Source organism: Vitis vinifera, chromosome 4 (assembly GCF_030704535.1).
Source record: "Vitis vinifera cultivar Pinot Noir 40024 chromosome 4, ASM3070453v1".
NCBI classification, from domain to species: domain Eukaryota; kingdom Viridiplantae; phylum Streptophyta; class Magnoliopsida; order Vitales; family Vitaceae; genus Vitis; species Vitis vinifera.
Genome location: NC_081808.1, coordinates 15,102,090 through 15,127,758, shown reverse-complemented (window position 1 = coordinate 15,127,758; position 25,669 = coordinate 15,102,090). Strand labels below are relative to the sequence as shown.

Here is a 25,669-nt window from a genome sequence, read left to right as displayed (position 1 = left end):
ACTATTCTTTGATATTTTATAGAACAAATATCTGTTTGGGAACTTGAAATATTTTTAACTTGTTTTTAATATTTTTTAAAATAATTTTATATCCAATACTTTATTTTTAATCATTTTATATATCTGTTTAATTATTTTCTAAACAATCCTCAAAAAACAAGTTAAAACAATAAAAAAAAACTAAAATATGTTATCCGAAAATAATAAAAAACAACTAAAATATGTTATTTGAAAACACTATATTTTTTATTCTTAAAGACAAAAAATAGAAAACAATTTTTGGTTACCAAACGTGTTTTCTTTTTTTTTATTATTATTATTTTATTTTGGAAAACAGAAAACTGTTTTTGAAAACAATTATCAAACAGACTATTATTTTTTCAAAGTTTTAACTTTAAATTTTGTTCATAGGCCTTATAAGAATTTGTAAAGTTGATACCCTTTTTGATCATTTTCTTCATTTTCTATGATCCGACCTGTCTTAATGTATTCTTTTTTTCATACAAGATAATATCATTTAGAGGCGGGGAGGGTTGAAGGCGAGGACTCCATGAAGATTCATATATTGTGTACTCTTTAAGTCTAAGACACTATATTTTCAGTAAAAAGCAAAGACTCGTACATGAGTTATATCCTTTTGAGGAAAAGGATCAGAGAGGCCTTCATCTCCAGAATTAGAGATGGTCCTTTTGCCAGAAGCGTCCTTCATTGTTTCCGGTCCATTGCAGCTGGAAATAGCCAGCCTACAAGAAATTTGCAGCAAATTAGTCCTACAAGTGATGCTTTCCAAGGAAAAAAAAACTAATCTTAAGGATTAGCAGGGAAATGGTCACTTGCAAGAAAAACAGAAAAAAAAGTTGTACCTCCAAGTCCGCAAGGATATGTATGGTCACAATAACTTAGCCCAGGAGCCCAAGAACGGGAAAACAGCAATCAGCAGCCTCAGCAGCAGTGGTGTTTCTCGGTTCCTCCTACTCAGTTTACTTTTTTTCTGCTGTCTTGGTGGCCCATCTGGCACCCTTCTTGGGGTTTTATTTGCCTCCCCTTCTTTATCTAGCTCATCCCATCCGCCAAAACTTGGTGCAGTTTTACTACCCTTAACTGAACCATCAGGTGCTCCTACCCATGACTTGTAAGTCTCCCTCCCTTTGCAGTTCTCCTTGTTCTCTCCTCGCTTTTCCTCATTCATTCTAGTATTCCTAGCAGCTTGGGAAAATGGTTTCTTCTTTGTCTGGGATCTAGGTTTTGGCCTGTTGCTTGTCCTTCCCCACACCTTATCAATGGCTAGAGAAAGGGCGGTCTGTCCTAACGGAAGTGCAAGAGCCATAATGAGAGCATTTGGACCTGTTCCTAGCAGCATCGATATGGCAATGGCTGGAAGCATCCAACCAAAGGCTCTGAACACCTGCAGTGACTCAAGACAGCTTTATGAATATGATTGCATATCACATAACTAAAATATTAGCAAAAAATGTCAGAGCCAAGATAAGTGATTGCTCAGCTAGTTTTAAATCGATTATCCAAATGATGGCTTAGCCAGTAATTTTGGGTTAGAGACAAATCCCTATAGATGATCCTTTAAATAAATTGGAACTGAAATTATTCCCAAGTAGTTGCTCTATGTGTGCAGGCATAAGGAACCCACAAATCATCTTTCTGTACATTGTGAGATGACACACACAACCACTTTTATGGTTCGTCTTCAGTGTTCTGAGCATAAATAAAGAGGTCCTTACCCCACTGGTGGATTACTGACATGGAACAAAGTAGCAGGGCCATGTGGTGGGGTGACTTTTCGAACAAGATGAATAGAAAAACATTTAGGGATATGGATTGCGGCATAGAAATTGACAATACATTTTTTAAAACCTTTTCTTTATAGTTCCTCCCATTTGAAAGGATCTTCCACTTTTCTATGATCTTCATGGATTTTTGTCTTTAAGTCTCAAATATACCTCCCAACTATTGGCTTCAACAATCATCTCTACATAAATTTTACTTCAATTTGAATAAGCAACAACAATCAATATAGGATGTTTGTAAGAAGTTCAAGATTCAAAAAGATATCTGCATAACCTTGTAAATAATGATAACTAGCGAGTAGAAGCTTGGTAACAAAAAATCAAATTGGCCTGGGTCTTTGTCCTATTATATGTTATTAGTCACTGATGCACATGATTTGTGCACCAGTGCCAATTTGGGGCTTCTTGTCAAAACATATTATTGAGAATTAGAAATAGAAAAATGTATAGGAAACTAAATTCTAAATCTTTGATAGAAAGAATGGCAGTGTCTAGATGGCTCTAAGGTTCAGAAGCAATAAAAACCAAAATCAGAGATATAGACATAGATATATAACCAACTAAAAGGAGAGATGCAACATCTATTCTGTTTTACCATTTTATGTGGCCTCTTCAAATTGAAAGGGTTGTTTCAGTCACATGCTAGTAGTTCTTCTTCCCCTTTCTTCTCTATAAGAACCATTTCCAAGTTGTAGTTCTTTTATCTAGATATTGTTCCCCATTTGGTGATTTTGTTATGTTTATCATCTTTTAAAGAATGAAACAAGAAGTCCTAATGAGGAACTATAACAGTATTTTAATGTTATTAAAGAAAAATAATGTCACATGGAAAAACCAAATTGTTAGTCAAAGAAAGTAACATTTCACCAAAACAAGCAAAATCAAATTCAGAAAAGCCTTATATGAGCGAAACCTAATCATCCATACTCCTCTATTTCCCACTGAAACAAACAAGATACAAATTGATCGAGTATAAATTGACTAAATTTTGTCCAAATAAGATATTTAATCTTTTAATAATAATTTGCAAAATGACTGAAGTATATTAAATGGCCATGCATCCATTTAACACTATTATATAACGCTTGGATGAAATTGGCAAGCATAACTATGCAATTGTATTAAATAGATGGTGAAAAAGAATGAGCAGCTTTTAGACTACAAAATAAATTTTTTAGATGTTGCAAAAAGTGGAAACTGTAAATGAGGTAGGAAAATAACAGAGGAAAGTTGCTTTGTTACTTACATGTAACAACAAAGGAGACATTAAGAGTAGCAAAACAACTGCAGAATCAAGGTTCATGATCATAGTATAAAGCCATTGAAGAAAGTAAATCAGTCAAGATAAAGCACAAAATGAGTGTATATATATTGAGCAAAAAATCAGTTCTCATTCTTCTTCTTTCCTTTTTGCCACTTTCTTATCCTTGGCTCTTTCTCAAAACCAGATAATGGAATCTAATTACACTGGAGAAGAAAAAATGGGATGGTCCAAGCGATTGGCCAAGAATTGAGTTGAGCACTTGCCAATAATTTCAAGGTATCCAAAAAAGTAAAAAAATTTACTACTCTGGAATCAGATATTTGTATTTGATAGCAAAAATAGGGCACCTAATCCATGTTCACATTGCTTTGCAATCTCACCACAAGCCTAGTCACAACTTCTCAGCATATTAGTAATCACTGTTGAATATTAGCAGAGAATCTCGCTAAAATCTTGCAGTATTCTACAGGTGAAATTCTGAAGAGAACTACCCCCATTTATATCATTGTAGATCAACTCCAATGTTGTCCTGAGCAATACAATACAGCTTAGGATTTAAGAATCTCACTATGAATTAAAGGTTCCAGCATAGCCAGAGCTGATATTGACCCAGTTCCAATGAGTCAATCACATAGACAACGCAACTCGTCAACAACTCATCCTAGATATTTAAGGCCAACAACAGTCACTTGGCTAAAATTAACAAGTAGTCTCCTAATAATCCTTACACTATGTCTGGTTCCAGAAAATTTGAGGGAAAATGAGAGGAAAAGAAAATAAAAGTAAAGGAAAATAAAAAAGATTTAAAATTAATAAATTATTTTTATATACTTTTTTAAATTCATTATGATTTTCTTTTCCTTTTCTATATAAAGATTAAATAATTTGAAAATGCATGAGTTTCTAACTAATTTTAATTATATTTGATTTTCTTTCATTTTTTTTATGGTAAGTCAAACACGAGAAAACCATTTTCCTTAACATTTTTCCCCTTCTTTAATACTTTTTGGAAACTGAACGTAGCCTTAATTTCCATGAGGAATACACTAATTAGATAATAGCAATTTGAAATTCCAAAAGATGCTTTGATGCTAAATACCCATTAAACCATAGTGGGTTTTGTTTTCTAAAATTCCAAATACAGAAAACAACATATTTTCTTTTATTTACTAATTACCACATCTTCCAAACAACCAGACTAACATTTTAGAAATTTAATATTTTGAGTTGAATGTCAAAGGACAGCTTTGATGTCCACACTTCTTTCCTTATTTTAACCCACACTTCTTTTCTTATTTTAGCCTACAATTGTTTCCTTATTTCTCCATTTATTATTATGTACAGTTAGCATATATTATTTGACAGATTATAGTTTACATGTATAGGACTAGAATCATGAGGGAATTTATTTGCTTTCCATGTATAGCATCCTTGTAAAGTCTATATATAATATACAAAACTCAAGGCCAAGGTATTCGGCCATTCACACAATATTTTGACACTGAATACCCCCCAGGTTCCACTAGAAGTACCTCAAGATAGATAATAAGAATAAAGCAATGTGAAGTCCCAAAAGGTTTAATCCAAACAGAATATTCATGGACTTGTGTTCTAAGGTTTCAAATACTTAAACAACAAAATACCAACAAATAAAATAAATAAATAGAGAGAGATAAAGCGGGGGGGGGGGGGGGGGGGGGGGGGGGGGGGGATCGGTAATTTGACCGACAAAGGACATTTTCATTTGCTTTCCTAAATTTTCTTGGATGCCAAACTGGATATAAATTTTCAGAAATATATTATATTTCTCATTCTCTAGATTGAATGATTTATTAGATGAATAAGTTACCAATTGAATGATTTACTTTGCTGCATTTCCAAAGCAACCAAACAAACTAAAAATTTTAGAATTTTAATGTACTTCCATTCCCTAGATTTCTCAGCAACCAATTAGAGCTTAATCAAGCATATTCAACTAATAAATTACCAAATTGATATGGGATTTGTCACTAATACTGAGAACAATGGAATACACCAAAGAATGATTTACTTTCTTTTAATTTCCGACATCTCTAAGCAACCAAATTAACTTACCTGACTGATATGAATTTTGTTCCAAATGCTGAAAACATCAAAATGCACAAAAGAAGTTATTGATTTTCGGTCATTTTCCTACATTTCTTAACCAACCGAACGAACTGTAAGTTCCAAAATCATAATGACGCTCATCCTCCGGATTTTCTCAGCAACCAAATGGAATCTAATCAAACACATTCAATGATTTATCTAGATTTTCTCGGCAACCAAACAGAACTTGTAACGACCCAATTGTCCCAAGGGTTAGTAATTGGACTTATAATCACTTGGGCACCCTCCCCTTGACAGGGAGAACTTGGCCATCCTCCCTTGACATCTGGTTTTCCAAGGCTGAGTTATACCCAATGTGTGCGTAAGAGAACTTAATAAAATAAATAAATCCGAGGAACAAATAAATAAATTGACTTGGGTTTGTACCTTGAAAACAACCCCAAAACCATCCACAGATTCTTCCCAAAATTCGAACTCTCCATCATCGTCAATACCTGGAGAATCATCGAACCACCAGGTCCTCTGCTCCTCTTTCCTCCCGAAATCAAACTCATAATCTTCATCGTCGTCGTCGTCGTCGTCACTGACAAAATCATTGAATCTGAAGCGCTGGGTTCGAACTGTTTCTGCGTTGGAGTCCCAGCGCGGGGCAGCTGTGGGAGGAGAGTTGGCGAAACGGCGTCGTTTAGGGACGGGGAATTTAAGGTTTTGGAACGGTGATGGTGGAGGTGGTGCAGTGGCGGTAACGGGCAGTGGGAGGAGTTGAGCCCCCATTGAGGGATTTTCAAAAACGACACCGCATTGTTATTTAGCTGACAACTGAGTTTGCATTTTCATTGAAGTTGAGGAAAAGTGTAGTGCTTTGTAAAGGTTTGGCCATAAAAAATAAAAAAAAAATAAAAAAAATACCAAATGTTAATTAAAATTTTATACACTATCCATTTATTAAGTTACGAAAAAGCGTGTTACACACACTTACCTGGTACTAATTACAAAATACAAACCCATTAAAAATAATTTAAATTTTATATACTCACTTATCAAATATAATATTTAGGATTATCAAACCTAGTACCTATATCATTAAAATATAATACTTGAATGGTTAAAAATACTACGTTTGATAAAAATAAAAAGCATAAAATGTTAACTATTTTTAGATAATTATTTAAAATTTTTATTTTATAAGCTTAAGTTTCTATTTTGTGATTATGTAAAAATAATTACAAAATAGAAATCCTTTAAAAATAATTGATATGCTTATTGATCAAAAATAATATTTAGGATTATGAAAACCTGATGGCGTGTGAGTGGTGTTTGGGTCGCGTGGGTCGGTAGGCTCCTTGCTTGTGCAACGAACTAAAAAAATACTTATCAAAAAAAAAATATTTAGGATTATGAAAATATGGTACCAGAATGTTCACAAAAAAATGTATGAAATGTTAATTATTTTTATATAACTATTTAAAATTTGTATTTTATAAACTTGAATTTTTATTTTGTGGGTTTTTTTATATGAGTGTATGAAAACACATATGAAAATTTTTCGAATCGCATTATATTAATTGGAATATGAAAAATGAGTTGGGTGAATGCATTTTCAAAATAAGATGGATTTCCCAAAAAGAATTATTGTATGTGAGACTTGGATGACCATTATGAAATTTTAGATATAAATCAAGAAAAGGAAATTTTGGTAGAGGAATTTTGAAAAATTTTAATTTAATAATTATTTTGTTTAATTATGAAATTTTCTTTTCAAATAATTAAATTAAATAAGTAGAAAATGACCGTTTTATATTAAAAATTATCAGTCGTATATATGAGGATTATAGGATCACCAAAATCTTAATTAAAATATATATGAGTGATTAATTAAAATTAATTATTATTTATAATTATTAAAGCATATTAGTTCATATAATTCTAAATTAAATATAAATTTTCCTAATATGAACAATCAACTAAAATTTAATCTAAAATTTTTTTATTTGTTTTTTAATTAAAATCCTAATATATCAATTGTATTTAATTAAAAATAATTTTAAAATTTTAAAAAATCAATTTTTAGAGGGGCATGTTGGGAAATTATTAAAATGGGCCCACATATATTGATTAATTTTAAATTATTAGTTATCATTTTCATTTAGCCCATTAAAGTGATTAGATAAGGTTTATTTATTTATTTATTTTTTATTGGACTTAAGCATATCATTAAGTGTGGGCTTTAATGTGTAGGGATCACTTGATTTTAATTTTATTTTTATGATGAATCAAAAATAAAATATAAATATAAATATAAATAGGTTTAGGTCTCCGTTTAAATAGTTTTAGAGAATTTACTCATGTACCATCATTGAGTAAAATAAGGTTTTTCTCTTGGAGAAGAAAAGTTTAAATGTGGAAGACTAAAACCTCATCCCACTGTGTCATAATGGATCTAGGTATGTTTCCGATTTATTTTTCTTGATGATTTATAACATAATTTTGATTTTGGGTTATAACATATGATCATGATATTGGGTTATAACATGATCTTGTTGTTTTTGGACTAGTAATATGAGATTTTGAATGGGTTATAATATGATATTTTGACTGAGTTATAACTTGAGATTTGACGTTTAGGTATTCCTACTAGCAGTTTGGATAAATCTTACAAGTGGTATCAGGTGAACATTATGTTAAATCATTGAGATATAAATTTCCCAATTCTTTTCATAGATTTTTCTGTTCATTGATATATATATATATATGTTTGTAGTTGTTTCTGTTCGTTTGTTATATTTTGGAAAGTTTTGTTTTTTCCTTGAGTTTAGATGTTTGAACGGAAATTAATAATCAAAATAAAAAAATTGTGGATGTGGCTCACATTGGATTTTTTTTAGGGTTTTTTAATTCCATGTTGCATATTTTGAGGGAACTAAATATCTTACTAGGTCAATTTTTTGTTTTATTTACTTAGTCTAAAAGTTTCTACAAGCCCAAAGACTTTGAACACATTGGATTTTTTTTAGGGTTTTTTAATTCCATGTTGCATATTTTGAGGGAACTAAATATCTTACTAGGTCAATTTTTGTTTTATTTACTTAGTCTAAAAGTTTCTACAAGCCTAAAGACTTTGAACCCAACAAACTAGCCCTTCTGTATTATTATTATTATTAGTCGTGTATAATGGAGGATAATTTTTTTACTAGATTATAAACACATGTGGAAGTAAATATGGGATAAATTTTGGTGTTTTCCATGCATGCAACATGTCAGTCCAAAGAAAGGCATGTTGTTGGCATGATTTTTTTTTTTATCAATATTTACAAACCTTTTATTTAAGAGTACTAAAATTCAGTGTTACGTTTAGTATCTTATTGACCCCATTTGTTTTATGTTATGTCATATTTATTAATTACGAGCTTGTTATTTTGTTTTGGATATAGTAAATACAACTTCTATATCTACCAACTTAAACAATATTCCAATGCTTAATGACATTAACTTTAGGAAATGGAAGGAACACATTACCATTGTGCTTGGGTGTATGGATCTAGACTCTTCAATTTGGTCAAAGAAACCTCCCATCCCTACTAATAGCAGTACTATAGAACAAAGGGCATTTTATGAGAAATGGGAGCATTCTAACCCTATGAGCCTGATGATCAAGAAACATTCTATTCTGGATACCATCCTCTATGCTCAAGGAAGAAAATGTTAAGAGTTTCTTAAGCCAAATAGTAGACCGATTTGCTGGTAATGAAAAGGTCAAAATGAGCACCATTATGTCTAAGCTCGTTTCAATGCAGTATAAAGGCAAAAGAAACATAAAAGAGTATATCATAGAAATGTCTAATATTGTTACAAGGGCACTAAAGTTAGAGTTGTCTAATGATATTCTTGTGCACTTGGTCTTGATTTCTCTTCCTGCACAGTTCAATCCTTTTAAGATACACAACACTCAAAAAGAGAAATGCTCTTAGTGAGCTCATTGCCTAGTGGTGTAAGAGGAAGAGAGATTGAAACAAGAGAAGATAAAAAGCGCTCACTTGGCAACTTCTTCCAATGACAATGCTACTAATAGGAAGAGAAAAAATAACAATAAAGGAAAATGAGTTGTAGACAATAGGACTTCACAACCTAAGGTGTAATAGAAATAAGATAAAGTTATTACTTGTTTCTTTTGCAAGAAAAGTGGACATGTGAAAAAGGATTGTCCTAAGTATGCAAAATGGCTTGTCAAAAGGGGTAAACTTCTCAACTTTGTTTGTTCTGAAGTTAATTTGGCCTTAGTACCAAATCACACTTGGTGGATAGATACAAATGCAACCACTCACATAAGTGTGACTATGCAGGGTTGTCTAAGGAGTCTACTACCTATTGATACTGAAAGATTCATCTATGTGGGTGATGTCAACAAGGCTCTTGTTGAGGTAGTTGGATTATTTAGATTGTAGTTAGAATTTGGTTATTATTTAGATTTGCATGAGACATTTTATGTACCATTATTTAGATGGAATTGGATTTCTATTCCCTATTTGGACAAATTTGGTTATATTTGTTTATTTGGAAATGGAAAATTTAGTCTATTTCAGTATTAAAAAATTATTGGTACCGGTTCATTAGTTGATAATCTATACAAATTGCATCTTCATGCCTTGCAAATTATTGAAACCTTGCATGCAAGCAATTGTAATATAAAACGCAAATTAATTAATGAAAATTCGTCCATGTTGTGGCACAATCATTTATGATATATTTCTAAACAAAGAATTCAAAGGCTTATGTTAGAAGGAATTCTTAATAGCCTTGATTTTTCAATTTTGAAATATGTATTAGATGCATTAAAAGAAAACAAACAGATGTCAGAAAAGTTGATGCTAATAGGAGTTCAGATGTCTTATAATTAATTCATATTGATATTTGTAGTCCATTCCCTATGGCTTCTTGGAATGGTCAACAATATTTTATTACTTTCATAGACAATTGTTTTCGTTGTGGGCACTTATACTTAATTCATGAGAAGTCTCAATCATTGAATGCTTCTAATTCCCATAAAGCTGAAGTTAAAAATCATCTTGGAAAGAAAATTAAAATCGTTAAATCTGACCATGGTGGTGAGTATTATGGTAGATACTGTAACGCCCAAGTATTTTTTTTAAGGATAATTTAGGAAAATAATAATAATAATTAAATTAAATTAATTAATTAATTAAATAAAATGAAAGAGGGGTAAAAGTGTAATTTTATGAATAAATACCTTAGGTATAAATTAGAAATTTTGTTCTCCCTGTTCTTTTTTTAATAACATTCCTGTTCAAAATTCCAGAGAACGTAAAGTTGGAGTTAGAATTCAAGGTTTGAAGAACAAATCTCTATAGGTAAGATTTTTTTTTTCTTTTAATTCTTCAATCTTATTTTCTTAGATCTGTCACTTTTTGTGAAAACTTTAGGTAATTTTTGAAGAAACCCCAATCTAGATTAGGGTTTGTTTAAAAAAAATTGAAAATTTTGATTTTTTTTTATTTATTTTTGTTAGTACGATTGAAGATATAAAAAAAATCAGAGGAAGAAAAGAAATTTTAGATTTAGATAATAAATAAATAAGTTGTTTGTGGAGACTTTAGATTGAAAAGAAAATAAATAAGTAATAGGAAGAATTACATGATTTCTGGATTTTGGAGGGGTGATATAGATACTTGTATTTATGGTATTAGGGCATTGTATTTGTGTGCACATTACTGGAAAAAAGAATAATAATAATAATAATAATAATAATAATAATAAATAAGCGTGTGCATTGGATGGAAGCAAGGCCTTGAAATATATATATATATATATATATATAATGAATCATCATAATAATGATGATGGCAATGGGAAGAACTTACTTTGTTTTATTGGTTTTGTGTGTATCGGAGACAAGTGGGTAATGGTTTAGGTGACTATTGAATTGGATAATTAATAAAATAATAATATTTAGTTTTAGATTAATAAATAAAATAATAGTAATAAAGGTTTATTGTAATAAATAGAATGAGAGATTTAGTAAAATAAAAAATAAAAAAATTATAGAATTTTATAATGAAATAAATTTGTAATTTAACTAAATTAGTAATGTGTTATTAGAAACAAATTGAGAATTTATTAATTTTATTTAAATAACGAATAAATTAGTTAAATTATAGATAAATAGTAATAGTTATTTCTCTTATGTTATATTAGGTGAAAAGTAGATTTTTTCAGAATTATTTTTCTCCCAAGTTTTTGAGGACTTCTTTTGAGGTAGGGGAAATTAATGCATTTGTTTTTTTTAGAAACAAATTTTTATATACATCATTTGGAAAAGTTTTGAGTTATTATTCGTTTTATGCATGAATCAAATATGTTTTTGCATGAAAAGTATGTTAGAACCTTATATTTTGTTTACAACGGAAAAATGTGGAGATATTATGTTTTGCACATTTGAATAATTGAAATAAGTGTTTAACTCTAGTTTGTTTGGCTCTTGTCAACGGGATAAAATAGTTGACTTTTGACTTTTTAGCCTTTGTCAACGGGATATAATAGTTGATCTTTATATTTCTTGGTGGGGAATGTAATTGATTTGGACCCCAACGTCTAGGGGTTTGGTTAGAGGTTACTAGTACTAGTAACGTTTGGTTCCGTCCACCTTAAATGAACAATTTGAGGTTAGCCACCTATTTGAAAAGTCCCACCTAATTGGGCACCATTTGATCTTTGATGACCAGAGTAAATAAATAATTTGAATGTTTTGATTGAATTTGATATGAAAATGTTTGAATCAGAAATGAAAGTGTACAGTTAAAAGTTTTAAATGTATTGGCAAAACTGACTTAAAGGTTTATGAAAATAAGTAGTTATAATATCTCTTATTTTGCAAGTGAACTTGAAATATTTGATCCATGGATTGCATTAATGTTCCTTATTGGGCTTTGAGCTCATTCCTATTTGTTGATAATTTTTCAGGTACCCTTAGTTTGGGCGAGGAGTGATGGCTAGGTCGGGGAATGGTCATCAGTAAGATTTTGGTTAGGATGTTATTTTTGGACATTGTTAGCTTATAAGTTTATGTTTATTTGGATTATTTGGTTTTTGGAAGCTATTTAGATTTGAACTTACAAATTTTTTTTATGATAGTTTGAAGTTAAGATTTGGAGATTATGAAAATTTGTTAGCACTTGATTTGTTTGAGTTTGCAATCTATTTGGATAATGGATTTTGGTTGATGGATGCTTAGTTTTAAAGTTACGTTTAAAGATTTTAGAATTTTGTTTCGCTACTCTGAACAAGTATTTGGTAATTGGTTACTTCCAGTTACAATATGATTGTTTGAATCAGGTTACACTTTAAGCCTTCGAGTTTGAGGGTGAAATGACTGTCACGTCCTTGGAGTGGGTTTTGGGGTGTGACAGATATAATGGATTAAGTGAACAACATCTAGGTCCTTTTATGAGATATTTGCATGAATGTGACATTGTTCCTTAATACACAATGCCAAGGACTCCAAGTCAAAATGGTATAGTTGAGAAACGAAATCAAATCCTAAAGGACATGGTTAGAAGTATGATAAGTCATTCTTCTATACCAAAATCACTTTGGAGAGAAACCTTGAAGATTCTAGTACATATTCTTAATCGAGTTCCAAGTAAAGTAGTAGTTAAAACCCCATATGAGCTATGGACTAGAAAGAAGCCTAGCATTAGGCATTTTCATAATTAAGGTTGTCCAATTGAGGCTAGGCCATACAGGCTTAATGAAAGGAAATTGGACTCAAGAACAATAAGTTGTTATTCTATTGGATACTCAAAGAGATTGATGGGTTTCAAGTTTTATGATTCCTCAAGCAGATCCTTTTTCGAGACATGAAATACAAATTGTATTGAGGATGTTGAATATAGTGGGAGTGTTAAGCTCAAGAACATTGTATTTGAAAAGGAATATGTCACTATTCCTACTATTGCAACTAATAATAAGCAAGTAATTGCACATGTCATTATACAAGATGCAAATACGGATAATCACGACACTCTTAAGATATCTCCTACTCATATTGAAGAACTCACTTTGACTTATGTAGAGGAACAACAACAACCTCAATTGGAGGTGCCATTGAGAAGATCCACTAGGAAGAGGAGATCGATGATTTCAAATGATTATATCATGTATCTCTAAGAACATGAGTTTGATATAGGATTGGAAGATGATCTAGTATCTTTTAGTCAAGTCAAACAATGCATAAACTCTAAGAAATGGATAAATGCCATGAAAGATAAGATGAAATCAATGAAAGATAATGATGTTTGGGATCTTGTCAAACTGCCTAAAGGAGTGAAACCAATTGGTTGTAAATGAATTTTTAAAACCAAATGGGATTCAAAAGGCAGTATTAAAAGATATAAAGTGCGTCTAGTTGCCAAAGGTTTCACACAAAAGAAAGAAATTAATTATAAAGAGCCTTTCTCTCTAGTTTCATCGAAAGACTCTTTTAGGATCATTATGGTACTTATAGATCATTATAATTTAGAGCTACATTAGATGGATGTTAAGACTACGTTTCTAAATGATGACATTAAAGAAATGATATACATGGTGCAACTAGAGAACTTTGAATATAATGATTCAAAACATCTGGTGTGCAAATTAAAGAAGTCCATCTATGGTTTAAAGCAAACATCCCATCAATGGTATCAAAAGTTTGACTAAGTGATTACTTCTTTTGGTTTTAAGGAAAACACTATTGATCAATGTCTTTATCATAAGATTAGTGGGAGCAAATTTATTCTTTTAGTGTTATATGTTGATGATATTCTACGAGAAAGTAACAATATAGGTTTGTTACATGAAACTAAACTATTTCTTGTAAAACAAATTTGAAATGAAAGATCTTGGTAATGCATCTTTTGTGTGTTAGGAACCCTAGATTACTTTATTCTCATGCCTTAGATCTCATAGGGTGCATGCATCTATCCTTAAGGCTCTTTAGATTTAATGCAATAAAAAATAATGACTTTCAAAAACCATCATAGAATAAAGATTTAGAGATTTGAAACTCATATATATGATCTGGATATTCCCATATTAAAATCCATCCATTAAAGAACATGCCTAGAAAAATTGAAAAGTCTCTCTCCTCATGTTATTGCCCACGTGCGATTCCCATGCACGTGGCCTGTGTAATTCCCGTACACGTAGCTTGTGCATGTCCCATGCGCTTCTCGTGCACGTAGCCTATGCATGTATCGTGTTCTATAGCCCTACATCCAAGGAGGTCTCGTACACTAAAGATTTTTTTCTCGATGACTCGAACCATAATCTTGGCACTCCAAAGTGTGGGCTTTGGACGGGAGAAGACTATGAATCTCTCTATCTCTAGAGGTGGAAGACAACTCTCACCAAAAGTCATAAAGAAACCCTAACCCTTAAGGGGGTATTTATAGAATTACCCATTATGCTTAAGTAACTTAAGCCCATCAAGGCTTGGGTCACTTAATTTAACCCAAAATGGGTTCTAATTGATTAATTAACCACAAAAAGCCATATAATTAATCAACTAACCTAAACCAGAGACATTGTTCATTATTTCTTATGTAATCTTACAAAATTACCAAAACACCCTTATGCACAATAATGAACCTAGAGTCAATCCAACCCTCATAAATCGTATGCCATCATGGTATATGAGCTTAGAGCGGGGACCATTAGGACCCATAGGAATATTAACTTTCTTAGAATCCAATTCTGAAGTTGATTCAACATTCCACTAAGCTCGGGTCCGTGACCTACTATTTACTACATGTAAACTCCCCATGAACTAGTGTTTGTAATCTAACAAGGTAGTGCTATCACCTATCAAGATTACCTATCCAATCCTTAAGTTACATATCCTACTTATTATGTGATCAACTAACATACTCTAACTTCAAGGAGCATATGCCAAATTTCACTAAAGAAATTACTATGATCACAAATTTCATAATCACATATCTTTTGGATCACACAAGGGTACACACTATCTTAATCCCACATGATATCATAGTGCCTTTATTGAGAATACATGTTGCCACCAGCCTTCATCAACAGTGACCCAATCCATAAACATATATGACCACTATAGGGTCTCACCCATAGGTCAAAGTCTCCTATTCATTTTAGCACGAGTTCATTATCCTCTCAAGGTTGAGAGTCCACGCAATATAGTAGCTTGGTGAATCATGACAATTGATAACCTTGTGTCATGATTCACCGTAGGTCCTATCTAGTGTGCATCACATACATTACACTTACCATGAGAAACTTATTCTGATGGCCAAGACAAGTCATCTTTCCAATTATGTGTTTCCTTTTCTAGTGGTATTTCAGTTTTTTAAACTTTGCCACCGTCCCACTATTATCACATAATAGTATATTAGATGATAGAGCCAAGGGAACTACCTATAAGCCAAAAAGACTTCCTTTGTTACTATAAAAGCAACAAAAACCACTTAGAGTGTGTACACATACCTAGAAGTAGACTTATTAGAGTCCTTTTCAAATTGAAAGTCCAATTTCTTAGTATGAAATGAGTACCAACTCATCACAAAGACTCACAAACATATAATCTCTCATTCCCTAAGGATACTTGAGTATATGTTTAACATCCACCTAAAGTTCTAATAAGGAAATGGACTAATATCCACTCATTATTCCTACAACAAAGCAAATATCTAGTCTAGCACATAACATCGCATCCTTAAGACTATCCATTGTAGAAGCATAGGATATTGCTTTAATGTGATATTTCTTCATAGATGTCCAAGGAAATTGATCCTAAGAAAGACAACCCCAAACCTAAAGGGTAATAGACCCTTCTTGGAGTTTTGTATCATGTACTTGACAAATGCTAATCAATGTAGGTGACATGGTGCAATTTGCTTATTCTTGTAGTCCCAAAGGACCTTAACCCTAAGAATATATTGTGCCTTCCTCTAAAGTTTCATCTAGAACTAAGTAGACTACCAGATCTTAACTGATGACAATATCCCTACATCATATCCAATGAGTGGATTGCCATCTACCTGTGAGATCTTAGAGCATCAACATGCTTCCCTGTGCCTTCTTGTACATACAAAGCCCTTTGCTATTAAAATGTTTGGTTGTTATATATCATAAATGAGACGCACTACAATATATAGGAGTAATATGATGGAGAAGATATTTTCCAAGATTATTTATTTAAATTGGTTGTTTCTAAAAATATTGTTATTTCTTTAGAACTATTTGTGTATTAAAATTTAGGAGCTTTTCATATTCTTTCTTGATGAAAGAAAGAAAAGTATACCTACAGTTGGTCCTCCAGGCTCTCATTCCAAGAGAAAATGAGGAAATAGTTATGTTTGGATAGTTCAATGATAAGGAATAAGAGAACAATTCTTTTAACACAAGAGTTCCGGTTTAGAGTAATTTTAAAAAAGAATTTTGATAAAATATTCACTCTTAAAAATTTTAAAACTATTTTCATACAATTCTCACAATTCTAATTAATAGAGTTAGCAAACCTTAAAACATATCTAACATGCTAGAACCTATCCTAGGGCTTTGATACCAATTTTTGGGAACCCTGGATTACTCCATTCCCATGCCTTGGATCTCATAAGGTGGATGCATCTATCCTTAGGGCTTTTTAGATCCAACATAACAAAAAATAATGGCTTTAAAAACCATTATAGAATAAAGATCTAGAGATTTGAAACTCATACCTATGATGTGAATATTCTTAGATCAAAATGCATCCATTGAAGAACATGCCTAAAAAAACTAGAGAGTCTTTTTCCTCATGTTGCTGCCCATGTACACATCCCGTGTGGTTCCTGTGCACGTAGCTTGTACGAGTCCCATGCGATTCATGTGCACTCAGCTTGTGCACGTGTCATGCGATTCTTATGCACATGACCTATGCGCGTGCCATGCGTTATAACCTTGCATCTAAGAAGGTCTCATACACAAAAAATCTTTCACTCGATGACTTGAATCACGATCTTGGCACTCCAAAGTGTGGGCTTTGGAAGAAATGAGACTATGACTCTCTTTCTATCTCTAGAGGTGGAAGAAAACTCTCACCAAAAGTCATTAGGAAACCTTAACCCCTAAATAGGTATTTATAGGGTTGCCCATTGGGCTTAAGTGACCTAAGTCCATCAAGGCTTGGGTCACTTAATCTACCCCAAAACGAGTCCTAATTGATTAATTAACCACATAGGGTCATCTAAGTAATCAATTAACTCAAACTAGAGACCTTATTTATTATCCCCTGTGCAACCTTATGAAATTACCAAAACACCCTTATGCATAAGAATGAACATAGAGCTAATCCAACTCTCATAAACTGTGTCATTATGGTATATAAACTTAGAGCGAGGACCATTGGGACCCATAAGAGTATTGGCTCCCTCATAATCTAATTCTAAATTTGATTCAACATTTGACTAAAAAGAATCAAATACCCTATGTAAATAACAACAAGACAAAGCTCAGGTTCGTAACCTACTATCCACTACATGCAGACTCTCCATGAACTGGTGTCTGTAATCTAACAAGATAGTGCAATCACCTATCAAGATTACCTCTCAAATCCTTGAGTTATAGATCCTACTTATTATATGATCAACTAATATACTTTAACTTCAAGGAGCATATGTTAAATTCCACTAAAGGAATTACTATGGCCATAGATTTCATGAGCACATGTCATTTGGATCATCTAAGGGGACATACTGTCTCAATCCCATTAGATATCTTGATGCATCTATTGAGAATACATGTTGCCACCAGCTTCCATCAACAATGACCCAATCCATAGGGATATATGACCACTTTAAGGTTTCACACATAGGTTAAAACCTTTTGTTGATTTTGGCACAAACTCAATATCCTCTCAAGATTAAGAGTCCAACAGTATAATAACTTGGTGAATCATGGCAATTGATAACCTTGTGTCATGATTCACCATAGGTCATATCCAATGTGCATCACATACACTAGTGCACTCACCATAGGAAACCTATCTAACAACTTAGACAAGTCATCCCTTCAATTAAGAGGTGGTTCACTAAAGTCTCTACTAGATTGCCCAAATCCATTAATCGACTCTAAACAACTATTCTACTTATAAGGAATTCATGACTTTTATCTTTTATGTAACTTCTAATGCAGCCAAATCATGTACAATGTAAGAGACATGGGTTGAATGCTCAAATCAAAGTCAATACACTAAAGAGATAACAAAAGGATAGTTAAGTCTAACTTTGTTACATCATGTCTTACTTTTAGGGGCTCAACCCAACATTATGTTGGGCATATAGATTCATCGAGATTGCTCTCGTGGTTCTTAACTTATCACAAAAGGCATATATTAATAAAGTGCTTAGTAGATTTGGTATGAAGGATTGTGAGCTAGGAAATACAACCAATTCTAAGGGTGATAAATTTAGTTTGCTTCAATGCCCAAGGAACAAAATTAAGAAGAAAGATATGAAGAAGATTCCTTATGCTTTAGTAGTAGGAAGTCTTAAGTATGCACAAGTTTGTAAGTGTTGAGATGTTGCGTACATAGTTGGTATGCTTGGCAGATATTTAGGTCTAAGATTGGATCATTGAAGAGTAGTTAATAGGGTTATGTGATATCTATAGGGAACAAAAGATTTCATGCTCACATATGGGAGATTTGATCATTTAGATATCATGGGGTATTCCGACTCTAATTTTGTTGGTTGCCTCGATAGCAGAAGAACAACTTTGGGCTATGTTTCCTTGTTAACTAAAGAAGCTATGTCATGGAAGAATGTTAAGCAATCACTTATAACTACTTCTACCATGGAAGCAGACTTTATAACTTGTTACAAGACATTAAATCAAGGAATATGACTGTAGAATTTTATCACTGGACTATGTATTGGTGATAACATTTAAAGACCATTGAGGAAAAAGTGTGATAACAAAGCTGTAGAATTGTATTCTAAGAACAATAAAGCTCGTCAAAATCGAAGTATATTGACTTAAGGTTTCTGGTTGTTGTTTCAAGTGTCCATTGAACATATTAGTATGCAAACTTCATGATTACGAAACACTCACTAAGGGTGTGAAGTGTTTCATAAGCATGTAGCTCGTATGGGTGTGGTTCATCTTATTGATATGCTAGTATAATGGGAGTTTGTTAGTTGATGTTCAATTCTTATTGGCATATTTTTCTAACCAGACTTAAGTATTATTCTTTCTTTATTGCTCTGAAATAAAGTTATATTATTTCAATTGCAGTTTTATATAAAGTTTGAAAGTGTATTGTTTAACTTTTTTAAGTTATAAAGTTAGACTAGTTGGAAATAGGCATGTTAAGGGGATCACATTGCATGTAATTTCCATGTTGCACATCCACACTTATCTATGTCATTGATTATATTGATACATATGACCATTGATGGGTCCAGTTACGAAATATGTAATGAAGATTGCTTTGATCCTATATTGATATGATGAATGAACCAGATTGTTTAGAGATGTTACTTGGTGAAGATAACAAATATTGAGCTCATAAAGTTGTTTAATAATGTACAATTGTAAAGTGATATGTGTGGCCCAAGTGGGAGATTGTTGGGAGATTATTAAAGTGGGCCCACATATGTTGATTTAAGTGTAAATTATTAGCTATCATTTTCATATAGCCTGTTAAAGTGATTTGATAAGTTTTTTTTTATTAGACTTAGGCATCTCATTAAGTGTGGGCTTTAATGTGTAGAGACCACTTGATTTTATTTTATTTTTATAATGGGCCAAAAATAAAATAAAAATAAAAATAGGTTGAGACCCTAGTCTGAATAGTTATAGGGAATTTACTCATATTCATCATTGAGTGAAATAAGGTTTTTCTCTCTAGAGAAGAAATGTTTAGACGTGGAAAACTAAAACCACATTTCACCGTGTTATAATGAATCCAAATATGATCTTGATTTTGGGTTATAACATGATCTTGTTGTTTTTGAGCTATTAATATAAGATATTGAATGGGTCATAACATGTGATCTTCTTCTTAGTTAAAACAAGTTCCACATTTATCAAATAAAATAGTTAATTTAGAGTCTATAAATACAAACAATATTTTGGAGCAACAACTTAAAAGTAAAGACCCCTATATTTGGGAATATTTTTTGAAAAAAGTTCTTACGGAATAGTATTTTAGAACACATCTAATTAAACATAAACGAGCACTACATATGTTGATGGTTATATGAATATAATTAAAAGATGTACCTTCAAACCTACTACTAGGAATGGCAACGGGGCGGGTATGGTCCCATACCCGCCCCGTACCACCTTGTTTAGCTTTTTTTTTTTTTTAAAAAAAAAATTATTTTAAAATTTTTTAATTACATTAAAATAAATATATTTTATAAATAATAAAATTATTATATTTTTTATAACTTATTTTATTAAATTTTTTATTATTATCTATATATTAAAAATAGTAAAATAAATTTTAAATGAAATTAATTTTAAAATTTAAATTAAGTTAAATTTTATATGTAAATAGGGCGGGGCGGGATGGGGCAATACCCGAACCCGCCCCGAACCTACCCCGGGTTTAAAAAAAAAAAATCTCATACCCGTTCCAAATCCGTTTATTAAATTTAAACCCCGTCCCATTAGGGGTGGGGTGGGACGGATGTCCGAAAAAACCCGCTCCATTGCCATCTCTACCTACTACGTCTTTCAAGAATGGCCAATGATCTGAATATGTCATCACCACTAATGGAAGCTACAAATAGGTATGGAAGATGGGCACGACTCATTGAATGTTGATGGTTATCCGGCTTGGATTTTCTTCATAGATGGTATGAAGTTTCTTCACATGTGAAAATCTGCAATGATATAAACTAAAGTGAAAATCTAGAAAACAAAGAATACAAAATATTCCTCTACTATCTCAACAACTAAACACCGAAATAAATAAAAAGTCTATAAAATAGACAACAACGTACCATTCCTCCATTATCAACCAAAATCCTAACGTGGAATTCTAGAAAATTGATAAAAAAAAAAAAAAAAAAAGTTGGACCTACATGCTCTCAGCAACCATAAATGGAAATTGATGAATAAAAATCTCAAAAAAGAGACATTGAAAATTTACATCAAGAAGGAAGGATGATAAATCACCTATTTCTTTTAGCATAAGCTTGTTGAAGAGGATAAGGTCGCCATATTAAGAGGGTTCCAATATGAACACGTCTTCGGGTAAAAAGAGTCATCTTCACTAGATAAAAGAAGTTTGTTTAAAAGAGTTATCTTCCCCTTAAAATAGATATTTAATTTCTAAAATTATTTTTATCTTATTAATTAAAAATAATGATAGTGAAGAGGGCAGTCTCATAATAAAACATTTTCATAGAATTTTTTATTTTTTTATTTCATCATATAAAATGATAAGATGACCATTTAAAAAAGTCTCATTTGATAAAGATGACTATTTAAAAGAATTATCTTCTCCTTCATAAAATAAATATTTAATTTGCAAAGGCAATATTTATATGATTAATTAAAAAATGACAATTTCTTTAAAAAGGTCATCAAAACAACGGTTATTAGCAGTTGTAAAATCTTTTTTTTTTTTTTTTCATTTTTTTCTTTAATTTGTTCTCCTTATATTCTAATTTTTTTTTCTCAACCAAGACTTTTCAATAAATGTTTCGAACAACTTTTTTAAATAAATTTATTATTGAATAAATATAAATGATAAAAGGATTTTCTTTGAAGATTTTCTTTTACATTAAAATTTGACAATTTTATTAACTTTAAATATACAAAAAAAAGTATCTAGGTCACTTGATTTCAATGAAAGGTTATACCACATCAATATGCTAACATCATACGATAGAGCTTTGGATATTTTCTCTAAATCCACCGCCTTTAACAAGTGTATTTACTAAAAATAATCTTTTCTAATTCCCAAAAACTTATAAAAACTAAAAACCTAAAAATAAAATAATTTTATAATTAACTAATATAAAAGTTATAAAGAATATCCTCTTCACATTTTCAATACTAGTTAATTCTCCACCCGTTTGGCTAGAAGAATCAATAGTGATGATGATTGCTTTATCTACAATAAAATCTTAATAAATAAATATTTAATAAATTAATAATCTCACTTAATTAATAAGATCTTTTGTTCCTAATTCGAGTCAATGTACTAAAAATTAATAACCTCTTTAAATAAAAAAGATAATATTTTTTCTTTAGAAATCCTTAAGAGCCCAAAGAAGTATGAATTAATAATTGATGAAATATATAAGAAAAATAACAAACAAAAATTCATAATACATTAACTTTTAACAACTTTTATTTAAGCAATTCAACTTATTCTCAAAAAACACATTTAAAGTTGTCTACATTTTTATTTTTTTATTTTTGTGTATCTAAATTAAACTCAAGCTCATCCTTAATTTTTTACAATGCATACACTACCTCTTATATATTGGTAGAGTCCTTTAATTCGGCTTCTATCTATTAAATTTTGACCACATATATTATTTTTAGATTTATAAGTCATACATATATATAAGTACGGTAATATACACATGATGTTCCTCTACCTCGAGACACTCAACCCAAACCCAACCTAACCTCATTGGAGTTAGACTCGGGTTAAACTCAAGTTGATTGGGTTGAATATAGGTTAATTAGATTGATTAAGTTGTATAATTCAAAATACATCTATAATATTTTAATTTTTTTTTATTGCTTATATAAAAATTTAAATAGTAAATAACACAAAATTTAAGTTAATGACAAAATAATAAACATAAAGTTATATATTTGTCTATGTATATATATAATATAATATAATTTGATATTTTTTCTTTAAAATATAACAAAAATGAATATTATTATATATGATAACATGCACTATAAATATTATAAAAATAATAAATCGGGTTCAAGTTAGACTCAGGTTGTCTGAAACTTGGTTTGAACCCAAACCAAATTGAGTTTGGATTAAAAAAATCTAACCCACACCCAACCCGTCAAGTATTGAAAATAAATGCTCAAGCACATGCTAATGTTAGGTTAGGTTGAACCAACCCATCCAAGTTATACCCCTAGTTTTACTATATTAAGTCCATCTCAATATTCTTTTGACAAGGAAGATGCTACATTAATTAAATCTAGCTATCTCATTAAATTGATAAAATTTAAAATTAAGTATGAAAAATTTTAGTATGGAATTATAAAATGCAAAAGTATATATATGTTGTGAGCCTAATCCAAGCCCATCCCAAAGGCCCAATTGGGTTGATTAAATATCAATCATAGTGTGGATTAAAAATGTTGGATCTTGACCAATTTTACATGTTGATTCCACCTTCAATTTTTTTTTTTATACAATAAAATAGCAATATCCAAGAAAATTACAAATTTTAAATGGAAAATTTATCAAATATAATGAAATAATCACTGTGATTTTTACTAAAGTTAAGAGCATTTATATACTTCTCAAAGTAGAACATAATATTCTCTCTTGATTGATTAACATGTGTTGTAATATCCTCTCTTGTTTGATTTACACGTGTTGTAATATCCTTGAGTCCTTCCCAAATCTTTGGCAAACAAACCGTTCTCTTCCAAAACAACAATCAAACTAAAATCCAACCAAATTCCAATTTAATCAAAATGCCTATTTCTCCAAGCAAAATTATTTGTCTGAAATAATTTCTCCCAAGATCCAATCCAATTTTCCATTATGGGAAACTTTGATTTCCATTTAAATCTCCCCCATCGTCCAATACTTCATCTTTTAAATGTTCTTATCATCATCTCCCTCATCCCTTCTTCTGTATCTGAGATCAAGAACACACGCATCATAGATGATTCTCGTCCCATGATCCTGTTTGAGCGATTCGGATTTGCCCAATATGGAAATGTGGCGGTTTCAGTGAGAGATTTTTCATGGAAATCAACCCGACAGAATGCAGAATTCGAACCTTCTTCAATGGGGTTCTTTCTGGTTAGAGATGTATCATTTCCAAGCATATTCAACGAGTCCGAATATGCAGATAACTTTTGTATTCTATGGAGTCGGTTTGTGAAAATCATCTTCAAATTCGATAACCTTGCTGCCTACAATGGTTCTATGCTGATAGAAGAACCAGATGAGTACAGTTTGATTTTCGGAAACTGCCAATCAGAAACACAAGTTTCGATGGATGTTCATACTGAGATGTACAACATACTAGACGGCAACAAAAATTTTCTGCCTGCTGGCCAAACCCCATTGCCAAGACTGTATTTCATATTCTTTCTCATATACTCAATCTTTGTCAGCGTGTGGATCTTCATTTGTATCAAGCAAAGGCCGGATATCCATAAAATCCATATGATAATGGGGGCATTGCTTCTCTTCAAGGCACTGAAAATGATATGTGCCTCAGAGGACAAAATGTATGTGAGGAAAACAGGCACACCCCATGGATGGGACGTGGCCTATTACGTATTCGGGTTCTTCAAGGGTATAATGCTGTTCACTGTGATAGTGCTCATAGGCACGGGGTGGTCGTTCTTGAAACCGTATCTGCAAGAGCGGGAGAAGAAGGTTTTGATGGTAGTGATTCCACTGCAAGTGATGGAGAACATTGCTTCAGTGATTATTGCTGAAACGGGGCCTGCAACAAAGGATTGGTTGACATGGAACCAGATATTCTTGTTGTTGGATGTGGCATGCTGTTGTGCTGTTTTCTTACCCATTGTTTGGTCCATCAGAGGCCTGCGGGAGGCCTCCAAGACCGATGGCAAGGCTGCTAGGAACCTGGAGAAGCTCACTCTCTTCAAGCACTTCTACATTGTTGTGGTGGGCTACTTGTACTTCACCAGAATCGTGGTTTCAGCGGTATCGTCTGTTATCAGTTATCGATTTGAATGGGTTATGACTGCTGCTGATGAAGGTGCAAGCTTAGCTTTCTATCTCTTTATTTTCCATAACTTTCAGCCCACCCAGAAGAATCCATATCTTGTGATTGATGACAAGGATGAGGCTGCGGCAGCTCATATGCTTGAAGAAGATGATTCATTTGAGCTCTAGTTTCTATTACATGCATTTCTCTTCATCAATCTAATCTGTACAGTCATATATAACTGGGTTCACCATGTGAGCTAGCTTACCTTCCAAGGAAAAGAGAAGAAAAACTTCATGAGTTTCTTCTCAGCGTCTATTTGTGTAACTTTAATGAAATAATAGTGAATCCATGCTCTTTATTTGATTAGTAATTAATACTACTGATGCTGTTCAGGTTGATACATCATCTTTGTAACCACATCCATAGTAATTAGTACAGTTTGTAACACCTCAACCCAAAAGCCCAAGAATATAGCCCACTTAACATTTTCAGGACCATCATATGAGGAGGTCTATTTTGGGCCTGTACAGGCCCTTTTTTGTTGTTTTACCAAAATCACAACATTAAGCCCCACAAAAAATCACGCAAAA

General features: G+C 31.8%; 2 protein-coding genes across 2 annotated transcripts; one reads left to right on the top strand and one right to left on the bottom strand.

Moving 5' to 3' along the window:
* Positions 1-533: 533 nt before the first annotated feature.
* LOC100241669 (uncharacterized) lies at positions 534-6,003 on the bottom strand. The gene is made up of 3 exons (XM_002266386.4): positions 5,581-6,003; positions 864-1,405; positions 534-743 (listed from the first exon to the last, which is right to left on the bottom strand). The coding sequence occupies exons 1-2, from the start codon at positions 5,926-5,928 to the stop codon at positions 890-892; spliced, it is 864 nt and encodes a 287-aa protein (XP_002266422.1). The 5' UTR covers positions 5,929-6,003; the 3' UTR covers positions 534-743; positions 864-889.
* Positions 6,004-23,671: 17,668 nt separating this feature from the next.
* LOC100246790 (protein CANDIDATE G-PROTEIN COUPLED RECEPTOR 7) lies at positions 23,672-25,382 on the top strand. The gene has a single exon (XM_010650643.3). The coding sequence runs from the start codon at positions 23,930-23,932 to the stop codon at positions 25,262-25,264; it is 1,335 nt and encodes a 444-aa protein (XP_010648945.1). The 5' UTR covers positions 23,672-23,929; the 3' UTR covers positions 25,265-25,382.
* The last annotated feature ends 287 nt before the right edge of the window (positions 25,383-25,669 follow it).

What these genes read in the sequence shown, in the direction of transcription:
- LOC100241669 (XM_002266386.4), bottom strand. Translation starts at nt 5,928, where the DNA reads ATGGGGGCTCAACTCCTCCCACTGCCCGTTACCGCCACTGCACCACCT. An exon ending in GTTTTGGGGTTGTTTTCAAG is followed by an intron (nt 1,406 to 5,580) that starts GTACAAACCCAA and finishes GAGTCACTGCAG; the next exon opens with GTGTTCAGAGCCTTTGGTTG.
- LOC100246790 (XM_010650643.3), top strand. Translation starts at nt 23,930, where the DNA reads ATGGGAAACTTTGATTTCCATTTAAATCTCCCCCATCGTCCAATACTT.